Source organism: Botryllus schlosseri, chromosome 13, assembly GCF_051294905.1.
Source record: "Botryllus schlosseri isolate E-star chromosome 13, Bs_hap1, whole genome shotgun sequence".
Taxonomy (NCBI): domain Eukaryota; kingdom Metazoa; phylum Chordata; class Ascidiacea; order Stolidobranchia; family Styelidae; genus Botryllus; species Botryllus schlosseri.
The window spans coordinates 17,309,617-17,324,949 of record NC_137248.1 but is presented as its reverse complement, the minus strand read 5'-3'; the positions used below and the strand labels follow the sequence as shown (position 1 = coordinate 17,324,949).

Genomic DNA, 15,333 nt, shown 5'->3' with positions numbered 1-15,333 from the left:
AAGGAAAATAGTTGTATCGATTCGTGAATTAACCGCGGAAACATGGCAATCAGTTCGATACGCATGCCTCATACTATACGACAATAAGATATGTAACCAGACGCATGACCGGCAGAAATCAAATGGAAATTTGTCCAATAGTTTGTAATCAACTCAGATCGTCCTGCCTACTCAATCGCACATCGTTATGACCGTATCTGTCGACTGGTATATTTGTTGTTGGTGTCTTGCCGGAGTGTTCCCGTCGTTTCTTTTGAATACATTGTCCATGAAGTGTTGCTCTGGTTTTCGTGATATTCGATTCAAATGACCAGCTTCATCATAAATATTATTACGGCTTGATGGGTGAACAGGGTACGACTTTCTGCTGGAACTGTTTGGCGCCAGACATTTTACTTCCTTGTATCTTGATACCTCATTTTCAACAGTGTAAATTGTCGCTTGATGGCAACGTAACGTTTCGTTTTCAACGCGGACCTGGCAGTCCAATGATCGATAAACGCTGCCGAATTCGAGTCTCGCATGCTGGATACCTTCCATGGCCCTATAAACTTGAATATTGCGCACGATCGCAGCACCTGTTACCGCAGATTCAGTGCTTCTCGTTGGGTGCATCTCGACGTCGCCAGCCTCCATGTACGTGTAGGTTTTCTGCCGAACTTACATTCGACTATTCTCTATTGATAAATATCCACACAGACGCAGACATTGCTCTACTGCAGCGGCACATGGCCCATAAGTACTGAATGTCTCGACGCGTTGGAGCTATCCAGTGGCTAAATCAGCATCCGACTCGAGAACTCAATAATTACCTATTGTTCGTAAGACGTCTAGGGGATGCTATCATGTTAATATTAGGCAGGTAGCTTGCAACTGTGCGCTATATTGGCTGTTATGAGGAACTTATGCAGCGTCCCGAATAGAACGAATATATATATATCGATATTTATGGATTTTACGCTATCTCTGTTTCATATAATGCAGGTATAGCCGAAAGAATATATTTACAAGTGCATATATTGATAGATCGATGGATTCGCGAGTCTCGTGAGATTGTCTCCTATTGTATAGATCAGTGGTCGGTAAGCTTTTTGAGAGGTGACCCCAATTTGAAGGAAAATGAAAACAGCATTTACATGCGATCCCATTTTGTTTTTGGATACGGAGAAAAATGTTTCAAGTCACGCTGAGGCCAGATAAAAAAGAGATTAAGTAGGCTTTATAACAGTTACAGAGAAATATTGACACCCAAAAGTATACTGCAAAATGATTGTCGTTCAAAAGTTTGAATGAACACAGGAACTGGATTTCACGAACACAAAAATGTCCATTTTTCAATGCTTAATTTGCACTGTTGGTTTTGTGGTAACGCCTAATGCATATATACTGCCCGCCAGTCTTCACAGACGTGGTGTGACTATGCATGAGCTTAACCGTATGTCATGCTCTGGTTCCAATTAGAATCCGATGGTTCGATCCCACTATACCAATGCGCTGATTCCCATTTCACACAGCCATGTGGTAAAAATCGTGATAATTCGTTGAATATAATCGGGTATACGTTAAGTGCAATGACACATATGGGTCCTAGGGTTGTTCAGATTCAAAAAAAAATTCAGGAAACTTCGATGCTTGTGATCCAAATGATGATTTAGTACCGTACCTAAAAACACTTTTATGAATAATTTTGGTCATCTTCATCGTGATCTTCTATCCCCGAAAAGCCCCCAAAGATCCAAGGGGCGAATCTCCGTACTACTGCCTCTGTAATGTTGACCATGTCACCGGTCTATAGCTTTTGTGATCTTATCAGTTTAAAACGGACGTGCAGAGATGAGATATTGCAACAAAATAGAGATGTTTTCAAAATTGTACTTGAATGCAGTCCTTTAAAGGTCACATGTATCTCCGTTTTGCTCTGCACAACCTGTCTATCATGTTCATAAGAATCATGTATTGGTTGCACGGTTGACATCGGCTTGTTTTGGATCGTACATTGAAGAAGCGTCGTTGGGTTGCAAATCGTGAACAAATGCAGATATTTCCTGCTTCTTTCCTGCTAGTTTTCAACCATAAGATATTATTTAAAGGTATGTGATGTCAGTCATACTTTTATGAACTTTTAAACATCTGTAAAATACCGAGTTATCTTATTTTATGGTTGCCGGCAATTTAGTTGACGAAGAATGTGTCAAACAAACCGGAGAGGGGTTTTGCCGGACCCATAATGAACAAGATTCAAGTCTGCTCACTATGTAGTCTGATATTCTGGTCACTATTCGGTCGAAAATTCATCTGAGTGTATTATAGGGTGACCATATTTGTGTGAAACAAATTCCGGACACTCTTTAGCGCCAACTAGCGGATTCAAAAATGAGCAGTGACACGCTGTGTGTCAATATGACGTCACACTAGCAAAGCATTGCCCATCGACTGTATGCGAATGGAGTGGAACATAGGTCATGAATTGGGCCTTCTGTAATGTGAGCTCTGGTGATTGCTACTTGCTAGGGTCTGCAATAGATTTCTCCACGGGCCGGATGAAATCGTCTGGCGGGCCGTGTCTGGCCTGTCGGGATTGTGTTTGACAGCCCTGCTTTACTGTTAGGTCGGTGCGGCTATCTGGTTGTTTGTTTCAATCAGGTCCGAAACAACATTTTTCAGCCCCCTTCCGCCACTCGAAAAAACACTGATGTTGGGCCCACCATTGGGTAATCGATATACCGTCTTGGGAACTTACTATTTGCATTTGGCTGTTAAAATTTATGAATGAATTCTGTCAATAATATTGATTTTTCCATATATTAGGCCACTATAAAATGCACCAGCAGGCTGCACATCCGGTGATTTCCAACCTTTTATGGTCGCGGCCTCATTTCCAACTTGAAAATGTTCCGGGGCCCAGCTCAAAACTTGATAAACTGAAGCTGATTACTGAAAAATTTCAACTTGCCCAAAATTACTCACGGCCTAGGAAGCTGATTACCTCCAACATCATCGCGATTCCCAGATGAAGGCAAATGGCCCCAAGATTTGGAACCACTGTCTGTGACTGAAGCATCCAATCGGCATTAACCAACTCTAGGAATATACCGTTAGCTTATCATTGCGATCACAATCAGACTTATTTCAGTACATGATGGTTATTTATATTGATTTTGATTGCATTTTTGGCGAGGGTGAACCCTGGTGACCATACTAATATCAATATACGTTGCATTAACTCGCACGCGACACGAAGAAGAAATTTCAATTGCATAAATCTGCTTGAAAATTATATTGTTTATGTTCATTTACGAAAAAAATTTGAGCCCATTTCAAGCGTTCAAAATTCCGGACATTTAGGAATATTTTGGAAATTCCTCCCGGACGCAGTTTTTTCAGTGAAATTCCGGACGTATGGCAACGCTAGTGTATTAGTCACTCCAAGTTACCGAATCTATATCAGGTTCTACAGTATTGACTATATCTGAAACAAAATTGCCCCAAGACTACTACAACGCAAGACTGTGCTCTTCTAACTGTTGAAAAAGTAGCGGAATTATGGAATATGACAAGAATACTTATAAGGCAAGTGCAGAACATTGTGTTGATGGATTGTTTCAGACATTCTTCTTCAACTGAATTGCAGTCGATCATAAAGTAAGATAACTCGGTATTTTACAGATGATTTCAAGTTGAAAATTGTATTACTGACATTACATACCTTTGAATAATATCTTCTGTCTGAAAACCAGCTTGAAGTATATGCATTTGTTGTTAACTTGCAACCCACCAGCGCTTCTTCAATGTACGAACCGAAACAACCCGATGTCAAGGTGGCGAGATAGCGCAGTGGTAGAATCCGCGGCTGCAACAACAACGGGTGCGGGTTCGAGTCCGACCGAGGTCGACATCTGAATTCCGATACCTAAGTGTTGGAGGTTTACCTAGGCTCCTCCTCGCCACCTCATCCGCGTCAGCGGTGTCCTACTAAAGTAAGTCCGGCAGGTACGGACAATAAGAAGAATATCGGCCTGGTGTAAATAACCATAGTAGTCGACAAACACCATGAATACCCCAAAAACAAACAAAATCCGATGTCAACCGTGCAACAAATACAAGATTCCCCATGATCATGATAGACAGGTTATGCAGAGCAAAACGGAGAAGCATGTGGCCTTTATAGGACCGCATTTAAGTACAATGTTAAAAACATATCTATTTTGTTGCAATATCTCATCTCCAAACGACCGTTTGCAACTGATACCATCACAAAAGCTATGAACAGGTGACATGGTCAACACTATAGATCCATAGTAAGGAGAATTGCCTCGTGGATCATTGGGGGATTTTCGGGGATAACAGATCACGATGAAGATTGCCAAAATTGCTCAGAAAAGCGTTTTTATGTACTAAACGATCATTTGGATCACAAGCATCGAAGTTTCCTGACAATTTTTCAAAACTTAACAGCCCTAATGGGTACAGGTTAATTGGAGCAAACGCAGTTACGACATGTGCATATGAATATTGTGTCATTTGTGTGTATGAGCTGCATGTATATTTTCAGAATTAAGATTTTTTAAAGATCGGCAAATGTCTTCAACCAATCCAGTGTAATTACAGAATTAGTGTTAATGATGTAACACGAAACGCGAATCAACACAGATTAAAATGGTAGAACGTGATGTTCAGAACGGAGTGGGCTTACTCGTATGTGAGTCGAATGTCGCTTTGTTGATACTGGGTGACGACCTGAGCTTAGAACATTTATTAAAGGGAATTAACCGAATACTGTCGTAGCCTGTCACTGTATCAAAAAATCCAAACATCATTTTTGTCAGGGCGGGCACCATGACCCCTCTAAAACGCTAAGGAACGTGCAAATCGGCTGTACTCCAGAACACCCACAGAAGCCCGACAGAAGCTGCAAAGAGCTAGAGAAAAGTACCAGCCTGCTTTCAGTATTGATTTGAAACGTTAAGGAATTGAATATGTTAAGTGATGACGACTCCACGAAAAGAAAAAGCGACCTCAATTGGGGTCGCGACCCACAGGTTGCCGACCATTAGTTATAGATCAGGAGTTCCCAACCTATGGTGAGCGTAACACTAGTGAAGCGGCGGCCAACCAGTGGCATGCGGACCATATGTGGCCCGCGAGAAGATGCTTGTGAGTGGCCCATACGGCAACTCTCGAAATTGGTAATGACAAAAAAAATATAAATTACCGGGCTAATTTATTGTGAACTTGCAAAGCCAACCAAAAATTAATTAGCATGACCGCAAAATTGGGGATGTTGATGACGAAATTATTAGTTCCGACGCATTGTCATAGCCAGGAGTCACCAAAATTTTTGTAGATCTTTGTATACGACGATAAAGTGTCAGAATTATTTGACTTTATATTTTTCTTACCACTTTGCGCCATTTATAGTCACTCGATCTCTTGCTTTTAGTATTGGTACCCCTTGCTGAAAATTAAAAATAGGGCACATTTATTGAATTGAGTCTGACTATATTCGAAATTATGAGAGGACGTGTCATCCAGAACTTGCGCTCGCAGAAATATATCGTCGACAAATGGAACTTTTTCAGAAAATGATTGACATGTCTTCGCCTGAATGTTCGATATGTCCAAAAGCAGAGAAGTTCTGTCGTTGCCAAATTAACCGAGCGGTATGCGAGGTGATCCGCAATATATACGAGGGGCACTATTATTGAACGAATTCGATTTTAGCGCTTGGTGCGGTTATGTGATGTATATCGTTTTTGATACGTTTTTCACACCGTTACCTAATCCAGCTTGCTCCTATTGGACGACTAGAAAAACGTCATTAACATTCAAGTGGCCGGAGCAATGGTTCTATAAATCTCATGTGGTCCCTTTGCCGAAAAGGTCGGCTTCCCCTGCACTAGTGGTACAAGATAGTTGCATAGTGCACATACGCATACGCAGCTTTACTATTGCGTAAGCCAGGGGCGGGCCTCTTCCCCGTTCGGCGGGCCTGATATGCGAGAATGAAGTAGTTGGGTTGGATTACAGAATCGATACATGAAACGCGTATTTATCCAACTATTGGAGGTAAAAATCGTATTTAATGTAAACTTAAAGTTTAAAGCATAGAGACTGAAAACAATATTTAATGAATATATTAACAGTGTATTTAGTAGCTGTTGAAGTCAATCAGACATCTGTGGTCTGGTCGATCAAAGTTGTCAACAAGTTCTTTGAACTCTGGCTGTATGTCGGGTGTGAAAACCCTTAGTAAAGACTGCACGTTAACATCAGTTATATTGTCTTGGTAATGTTCATGACAGAAAATGTTTGCTCAGACATGTAACATAAGTAGACGCGAACAGAACAAGTTGTTTCGTGACGATCTTTCCCAGTTTGCCAAACTTGTATTCCTTATTTGACGCATAAAATTTCTAATACTGGAAACTATATGCGGGCCGGATCCGGCCCGCGGGTCACATGTTACCCGCTCCTGGCCATGGCTCAAGCTTATTTATCAATAACCCAAGTGCGAAGTATACACTTCAAGTCCTTGTTACATTCTACTGAAATTCGGTCAAATTTAAGCTATCAATCGCATAGATGTGTAATCCATATTGATGGAGATCGTGAGAGTCCTTGTAACAAATGTAACGTTATATGCAAAAATAAGGAGCTACCATTCGGCGAATTCAGTGAGGGCTACTAGCCGTGAATGTGCCCGTCACGTTTCGGCGAGCCTGGACTATGACTGTCCTTAATGTTCTTCTTGTGCGCATGCGTGTCTGTATGTATATTTTATAGCTGGTTGCTAAATAAGGAAAGCAATACATTATACACTCGGTAAATAACATGAAAATAAATGGTTCCTGATATCCCTAATACATTGTTACTAACGCCTGGAAATGTGGTAGCGTGTACAGGACATCTGCAGGACAGGGGAAAGGCTAGGGAGTCCATCCACTAAGCTTAAACAGATCGATCGCACAATTCAGCGTTAGGGCCTATCCATCCTATTTAGTGATCCTTCATATTGTTGAAATTGAGACATCGCTATATACTCTCATTCGAATGGCAATTTAAGCGATACGTCCTCTATAATTGTTTTCAAGTGTGATTGAGCCAGGCAAACATTAATTTAATGATGTTTATCAGCGATTGTTTTTCGTTGAAGTACCTATCATTGAACGTTACCTCATTACTATCATAGAAGTACGTATATATGTTGAGCGTGTAAATTATGATTAGTATACTATTGGATACTATTCGCAGTACAGGAGATGATAGTAATGATATTTGTCGTTATATCGTTATATATAACGTTATATCACCAGAGTCAGAGATGATCGAAACGGATTTCGTTATTCAGTTAGTTTAACTCTCAATGTGCCGAATATTACAGAGTTGAATCAATAGGACGACGTCCGCATTCCAGGCCTAATTTTGTAGCTAGTGCAGTGGAACATTGAGATAAATAACCCTGCCGTATTGTATGGTTTTTGTCGTTCAGAATATCAGCACAGTGTTGAAAAGCACAGTTGCCTATAATGCCACGAATATGTAGTAAACCTCAACGTTGGAGAGTGGAATATGAATGCAACATTTCCTGAAAATGGCAAAAAGATTATCACTTCATCTCGTATTTGTATCATGTCTTGGAATATCAGGTTGGCCTTTCGAAGTCCTAATTCAAGATAGTTTAAATTTATATCAATCTTCAATACACATCATAACCCTGTGTTGTGAAATATATATACTAGGGTTGTTCAGATTTGAAAAATTGTCAGGAAACTTCGATGCTTGTGACCCTAATGGTAGTTTAGTACATAAAAACACTTTTATGAGCAATTTTGGTCATCTTTATCGTGATTTTCTATCCCCGAAAAGCCCTCAAAGATCTACGGGGCGATTCTCCTTACTACTTGATCTGTAATGTTGACCATGTCACCGATTTATAGCTTTTGCGACGTTATCAGTCGAAAACGGCCGTGTAAAGATGAGATATTGCAGTAAAATAGATATGTTGCAAAATTGTACTTAGATGCAGTCCAATAAAGTCTACATTCATCTCCGTTTTGCTCTGCACAACCTGTATATCATGTCTATTGGAATCATGTATTAATTGCACGGTTGACATTGGCTTGCCTTGGATCGTACAATAAAGAAGCGCCGTTGGGTTGCTAATCGAGAACAAATGCAGATATTTTCAGCTAGTTTTCAGCCATAAGGTATTATTCAAAGATATGTAGCGTCAGTAATACTCTTCTCAACTTAAAATCATCTGTGAAATACCGAGATATCTTATTTTATGATAGACTGCAATTTAGTTGAAGAAGAATGTCTGAAACAATGCATCGTAGTAATCGTTGAGTTATATATTTTCCTCTGAACAAGACACGCACAATGTACAATGCGATGTAATGAACACATGGGAGGATGTCGAACGGTCTTGCGGTCTTTTAAGACTGACACCCACCTCGGCCTAGAGTGCCCGCCGTCACAGATCTTTTCGATGTTGATCTTTTTGAAGCCACGGCCCTTTCTAGTTCTTTCCATTCCTTGTGAGTGCTTTCTTTCGTCGGGTCTTTTTCTGGGCTGTTTTGAACAGCGACGGCGGGACAACAGGAGCCCATAAACAAACGACGGGAATCGAACGGGGCCACTCGATTAGTAGGCTCTTATCGTCGCCACTAGCCATCTCCCCCGCAACACAATGTTAATATGCGCTCGCCTTATAGGTATTCTTGTCATATTCCATACTGTCGCAACCTCTTCAACAGTTGGAACAACACAGTCCTGCATTGTGGTAGTTTTGGGGCAATTTTCTTTCAGATATGGCAAATACTCTAGAACAGTGGTTCTCAACCTTTTTTGACACGCGCCCCCCTTGGAGATGGTCAAAAAACTCGCGCCCCCCTGACCCCCCTTGCATTTATCGTCATGTCAAAAAGAGCACATCATCTAATACAGAGGTGGGCAACGTTTTTGATAATCATGACCGCATTTCGATTGCTTATGTAGCGTAAGGCCGAATTCCAGGGCATAGCCGCAATGAAAGATCTGGACGCAAAATTCCTACGGTAAACTGTCCATATCCATTCCCGGTGAACTCCGGACTATTCTACTTTTCACAATCGCGAGTGGCAATGTTATGAATAGTTGCCAGGAGGTGCACATTGTCGCGCGGAGCGCGAAAAATTTCCAGGGTCGCGAACGAATTGCTATTTCTTGCCAATTCCCATTCCGGCTCAGATTAAGAAGGGAGCTACTGCATTAAAATAGAAAAATGAAGTCTTGTTGAATTGCGCGGAGGGCGAAGAAAATTTCAAGATTAATTAAAATCTCTCGAAAATGCGGCAGTGAATTCGTAATTGCAATTTGCATGTCTACGGCCGCCAACACATACTAATTGAATTAGGCGTCGACGGCCGCTCAAATTCCCTTCTACGGCTGCAGGCTGCCCACCCCTGATTTAATAGTATACATAAGGTATATCTTACGCAAATTTTGAATCTGCATTCCAGTTGTTGAGTCTTTTACATTGCTGACAAATTTCTTCAAATTTGTTTGAAAATAACAAAAAACATTGAACAAGACATCCAATTAATTTCAATGTAGGTCACCCTGAGACTAATCCTGATGCTGCTAGTGAGTACAGAGAGCAAGGCGTCGTTCTGTCCTGCCAGGCTAGATTTGATCAGTTTTCGAAAATAATTAATTGTGTTGATTTATAGCCTAATTGAGGGCAAAACCGGGCAACCTATGTTGCATCTAAGTCTGTCTTAGGCAGTGCAGTTCGTAAGCTACTAACAAGAGCTGCCCAGCGCGACAAGCTTTAGGCTACTATCAAGGCTATGAAGCCATGAATGACTTACACGTGGGAATTGCTCTCTATATCTCCAAAGAATTTAAAAAATTTGCTCAAATGAAGTTGAAATCAGACTATACTCAGTTGAGCGCTGTTGCTAGAGTTTGTATTTGCAAGCTTTCTTGAATATGGAATAAATTTCATCTTCATTAATCGTCTTCTCATAATGGATGTGAAACACATGTTCAGACACGTACAATTTATACTGACTTTGTCAATTTCTCGCGCCCCCCCTATACTGACTTCGTCAATTTTTCGCGCCCCCCCCTGAGAGCCTCCCGCGCCCCCCCAACTTGGAGTAACTAATGCACTCAGATAAATATCCGACCATATAGTGACCAGAAAATCAGATCAAATAGCGAGCAGACTTGAATATTGTTCATGGTGGGTCCGGAAGAACCTTTCTCCGCTTTGTTTCAGACATTCTTCTTCGACTAAATTGCAGTCTACCATAAAATAAGATAACTCGGCATTTTACAGATGATTTAAAGTTCAGAAAAGCATTACTGACATTACATACCTTTAAATAATATATTCTGGCTGGAAACTAGGAGGAAAGAAACAGGAAATATCTGCATTTGTTCTTGATTTGCAACCCAACGGCGCTTCTTCAATGTACGATCCAAAACAAGCCGATGTCAACCGTGCAACCAATACATGATTCCCGTGAACATCATAGACAGGTTGTGCAGAGCAAAACGGAGATGAATGTAGACTTTATTGGACTGCATTTAAGTACAATTTTGAAAACCTATATATTTTATTGCAATATCTCACCTCTACACGGCCGTTTTCGACTGATAACGTCACAAAAGCTATAAACCGGTAACATGGTCAACACTACAGATCAAGTAGTAAGGAGAATTGCCCCGTGGATCTTTGGGGGCTTTTCGGGGATAGAAGATTACGATGAAGATGACCAAAATTGCTCATGAAAGTGGTTTTATGTACTAAACCATCATTTCGATCACAAGCATCGAAGATTCTTGACAATTTTTCAAATCTGAACAACCCTAATATATACCCAAGATGCCGCAAATCTCACAAACACAAATTCTCGAAGGCAAGACGTATGTTGATCGGAACGTGTAAAATACGAGATGTTGTACAGTTTCAGCGTCATTTGTCGACGTGACGATGGTTCTGCCGAGGGTGATCTTCCCTGCCAATCGACCGTCTATGGTCAGATGTGTCGCAGAGGAGAAATACGAATTGGAAATCGAAGTCCAAGCGAACATCGGCAACGGCGAAGAACTTCCACCCGACAGCGTTATAGGAAAGTAAGAATCGACATCACCATTTACAATCACGAATATAGTGTCCATAGTAGGATGCATATTCGTGTCTGATATCATACGGATGCAAATGAAATCAGCATAGTATATTTTTCTTGCGATAACGCGCGAAAACTGGAATCGAGCCGCAAATATTGAACCCTAAGGTGACCAGAGCCCTACAGCTTATATTGCAGCCGGAGTTATGGTGAGCTTGAGAACATAATATAGGGTGGGTTTCAAAAAGTTGTCTTAATGTAGACCTGGCTTAAGGCCAGTGAATGACTTGCCCAAGACGCCAGGCGTCGGCGGTCTTACTTCGGTTTCAAATGTCAATTTGGCGCCGCGCTCGGCCAAGTCCGTTAGTTGCGAGTAATTACTGTCTACTTCGTCGCTGTAGCGAGTTCAACACGGAACCGAGGCCAGATTGTTATTGTTTTGAGTTGCTCGCTGATGTCGTAAAGTATGATAGCGATGCAGTGAAGGAATATGGAATTGCTTGAGTTGTTGAAATTTACGGACGGATGATCAGAACGGAACCCCGAGGAAGTATCTGGCAAATGTTCAGCACGTTATCGCAAAGTATTCGAAGAAATAGTGCGACCGTGATTCCGATTTTTGAGGACACAACTGCCCAGCATTTTGGCATATTAAATGATGAAGATTATGCTCTTGGAGATGCTGAATATCCACTGAGGACTTATTACTCACGCCACTATTATGCCCAAGAACTTTGACCAAAAAAAGTCACTATTGTTTTCATACATATTGTTACCCTCTGGCAGAGCGCAATGCTTTGTGTTGAAGAAAATATCTCGCGCATTGGCTATATTCAAGGAAGAACCTCAGAATATCGATATGACAATAGCCTGCCTCTGCCTTTACAATCATAGCAATGCTGACAAGGCAGATGGAGCTGAATTTGATGACATACTGCAACTGGAAGCGTTGACCGCACTCCCACAGTATCGACTCCTACAGAGAAATCTGCACGACAACGCATGATCTAGAGATTTTTTCTAGCTAGCATTCTTGTTTGCAATACATTTCATTATATTCCAAAACATACTCGTCCTTTATTTCTTGTGACACGTTAAAATGAGTTAAAATGTGCATTATGGCTTTAAGTAAGTTCAAGTGCATAAATTTTGACACAAGATAGCGAAGTTATTGCAAGGGGCTTGGAAAACTGGAGCAGGCGAACATGAACGGCTGAACAAAATCGAATCAAATGTACAAAAGACATGTTTTAACTCTAGATTCGGCTAGCGTCAAATTAATGTTGTTCAGCATCTTCTATAATTATGAACGTTGAGACCAAGCTCAACTTGTTTCATTCTCTTCTGCTTTATCACTGATTTTCAAATCTTCGCTGCTTCATAGTTGACTTCGGGCCTGGACTTCGGTGAGCTGTTCGTAGAGATATAACTGATGAATTCCGAGCGAATTTTTTAATTTTTATACTGTTGCTATCCATACAAAACTCAATTGTCTATTGTAATACATAGCATCAGCAAACTATACGAATGTTAATAGCAATAATAATGAGATAACAAACAGACAATTGATGGCCTAGTAATGAATGCAAATTTACCTTGATTTGGTTGGAAATGTTGTTGCCAAAACAACTAGCGGATGCAGCTCACAAATGCTACTCCATAAGTTGGCAGATCAGCTGGGTCAGCATCTATCACAAAACAACTTATCAAGCATGGTATAAACATGAATGGAAATGACATACTTACAGCCCAGTGTTGGTATCACGGTGTGAGGAACTGGATAAAGCTCGAGCAAAGTGCTTTCAGAAAAAACTTAATATAAAAGGAACTGGAATCTGGATATTGGTATGCGCATTCACACTCACATATACAGATAGATAGATAAATACCTATTTGATGGCTTGGCACATCAGAAATCACTGCTTGTTTGATTTTCTCTGTGTTCCAAAAGAATGGTGCTATCATTTATTTCTCAGCCTACAGCTCACTCTGGTGGTACATTGCACAGCTACATAATAATTTTTACATTGACTGATTATGCTACTATGTCGATACTATGACTGGGTAGCAAATCTGTGAAAATCAATGTTGAATTGACATATATCTCAAAAAATTTGGATTACTGAAGCGTTAGCATGTACTGCACTTTGAATATTATTCGCATACATCACTTCACATCAATGGCCCCTTCAAGCTGCATACATGCGCAAATGCGCAGTTCTGACACGGTCTATGCACACAGAAAATCTGAAGTCATGACCTTTTTTTTAGTCGTTACGCACTGTTGTCCGAGTCGTTACGCACTGTTGTCCGAGGGTCTGCGTAGTGAGTTCTTGAGTGAACGCACAGACTCGTCAAAAATTAGAAGGAACGTTGCTTCACATCTATAGCGCCAAATAGTAAAAGGAACATTGCTTCACATCTATAGCAATTCACTAACAACTTCATGCCTAGTCATGTAATTTTTCTTTCCGAAACTTCTGGATCTTTATCCACAATGCTGAAATTCGGTGCGCGTGCACCGTGCAGTTAAACATATTCATGACAATGCTCATATGGGTGGAGCAAAAATGGATATTTAGGGGAACCCTGAAATCAATCACAGTTGCGTGCAAGTGGTGCAACATTGATTAGGCTCAACGAAATGAGCATAATACCTATTTTCCATTTTCTGGTGACGCGTCGTGGGTTCACTTTTTGGCTATAACCACAGCAAAGGCAAACTGTCAAAACGTCAACGTGCCTAAGTTAAAAGACGTAACCAGTCGAAAAAACTATACTGATGAGTTGACGTAGCACGTATAGGCTATCAATAAAGGACCTGTTGATCTGCCGCAACCTAAAATCTCATCTTGGGGCTTCTTCGATACATGCACTATATCAGTGGTTCCCAACCTTTTCGTCTTCATTCCCCACTTCAGATTTATTCCGAGCCTCCATTCCCCACCAGGACCGAAAACGGGCGAAGCGCGAAAAATTTATATCATTCATGTTTGAATCGGTCAATATGATCGGCAACTGCATATATTTTGCTATCAATTTTTCTATCCCCTCTCCGCTCACGTAATCAGATTTACCGGTAGAGCTGAGTGATATATGTTGGAAAAGGTAGGACCCCCAAATATGAATTTAACATCTTCGGGCAGACGCGTTGATATATTGACTTTGTTCCACGATGCTATTTCGTGACCTCAAATATCTGCTATGTCAAAAGACATGGAAATCGCCAAAACTAAAAGGCACACACGATTTCAAATTGGTATTAATTTACTGGCAAATAATTTGTCCCTGCGGGATGGCATTTGTTCTGTGGGGTTCAGATCTCCAGGCTAGGAACATTCGGCGCCAGCCATTTAGCCACCTATGGATAATTAAACATATATGTATATTGTATATATAGCGAGGTTTGCGGTCACCACAAGGGCATTCCTTCTCGGCCAAGGTCTTCTCGCTGCTAATCGTTCTGGCACACTTCTCGGAGTCCCATGTTACATGGCCTATAACTTCATATGTCTTGGTGCGTCGTGGCGCAGTAATGGCCGACGCCGAAATCTCCATTTCTATAAATTCTACGTAATTTCGTGGGGAAGGGTACCCAATAATCAAAATATTAGGCAATATTAAATCGCTCGCCCAGCGCAAACAAAAAAATTGAATAAGTTACATAAATTTCCAAAAAAATACTTGATAATTTATGTTAATTCACGGAATCATTTAGGGCCCCTTCCAGCTCGCCCCCTCAATTTGGGGGTTTGGGGTGCGGCAGTTACGGCCCTGCTCCCCACTACCTAACACTTTTGTCATCATAGAGCAGCTATTTGCTGTTTTGACTACACAAGGCACACAATCACACCAGAACGCAAGACAATCGCCTATAACTGCAACATAAAACGTATTGTGAACCGATACCAGTAACGCTCAAAATTTCGCGAAAGCGTTATTTCACGCCAAACTAGCAGTGGCGGCTCGTCCTATAGGGCAACTGGGGCATTGCCCCACCTAAAATTCTGTTCAATAACAATTCTTTACCATTTATAGACGCACACCAATCTATATATACCGAAATCACAGCGAAATTTCGTATTCTTCTTGTCCTTTCTCTTGTAAATGCCCATATATAGCGAAGTCTCTGCGAAAATCGAATTCTCTTCTGTGTTTTCGCTTTGCGAATGCCTAGCCGGGGCATGCCCCGGTAGCGCTCATAACAAGCTTT

General features: G+C 41.0%; 1 protein-coding gene and 2 long non-coding RNA genes across 3 annotated transcripts in view; 2 read left to right on the top strand and 1 right to left on the bottom strand.

Annotated features, from left to right (window-relative positions):
• The window catches only part of LOC145454145 (uncharacterized), a 184,737-nt gene that overhangs the window by 70,605 nt on the left and 98,799 nt on the right, over positions 1-15,333 (top strand). The window lies entirely within an intron of this gene.
• The window catches only part of LOC145453334 (uncharacterized), a 37,906-nt gene continuing 29,863 nt past the window's right edge, over positions 7,291-15,333 (top strand). The window contains exons 1-2 of the mRNA XM_080331307.1: positions 7,291-7,646; positions 10,959-11,127. Of these exons, the coding sequence (XP_080187433.1) occupies positions 7,574-7,646; positions 10,959-11,127 (242 nt within the window). The 5' untranslated portion in view covers positions 7,291-7,573. The remainder of the gene's footprint in view (positions 7,647-10,958; positions 11,128-15,333) is intronic.
• Positions 11,357-12,967, bottom strand: LOC145453336 (uncharacterized). The gene is made up of 3 exons (XR_013919733.1): positions 12,867-12,967; positions 12,716-12,808; positions 11,357-12,531 (listed from the first exon to the last, which is right to left on the bottom strand). It is a non-coding gene; the product is annotated as an uncharacterized LOC145453336 (long non-coding RNA).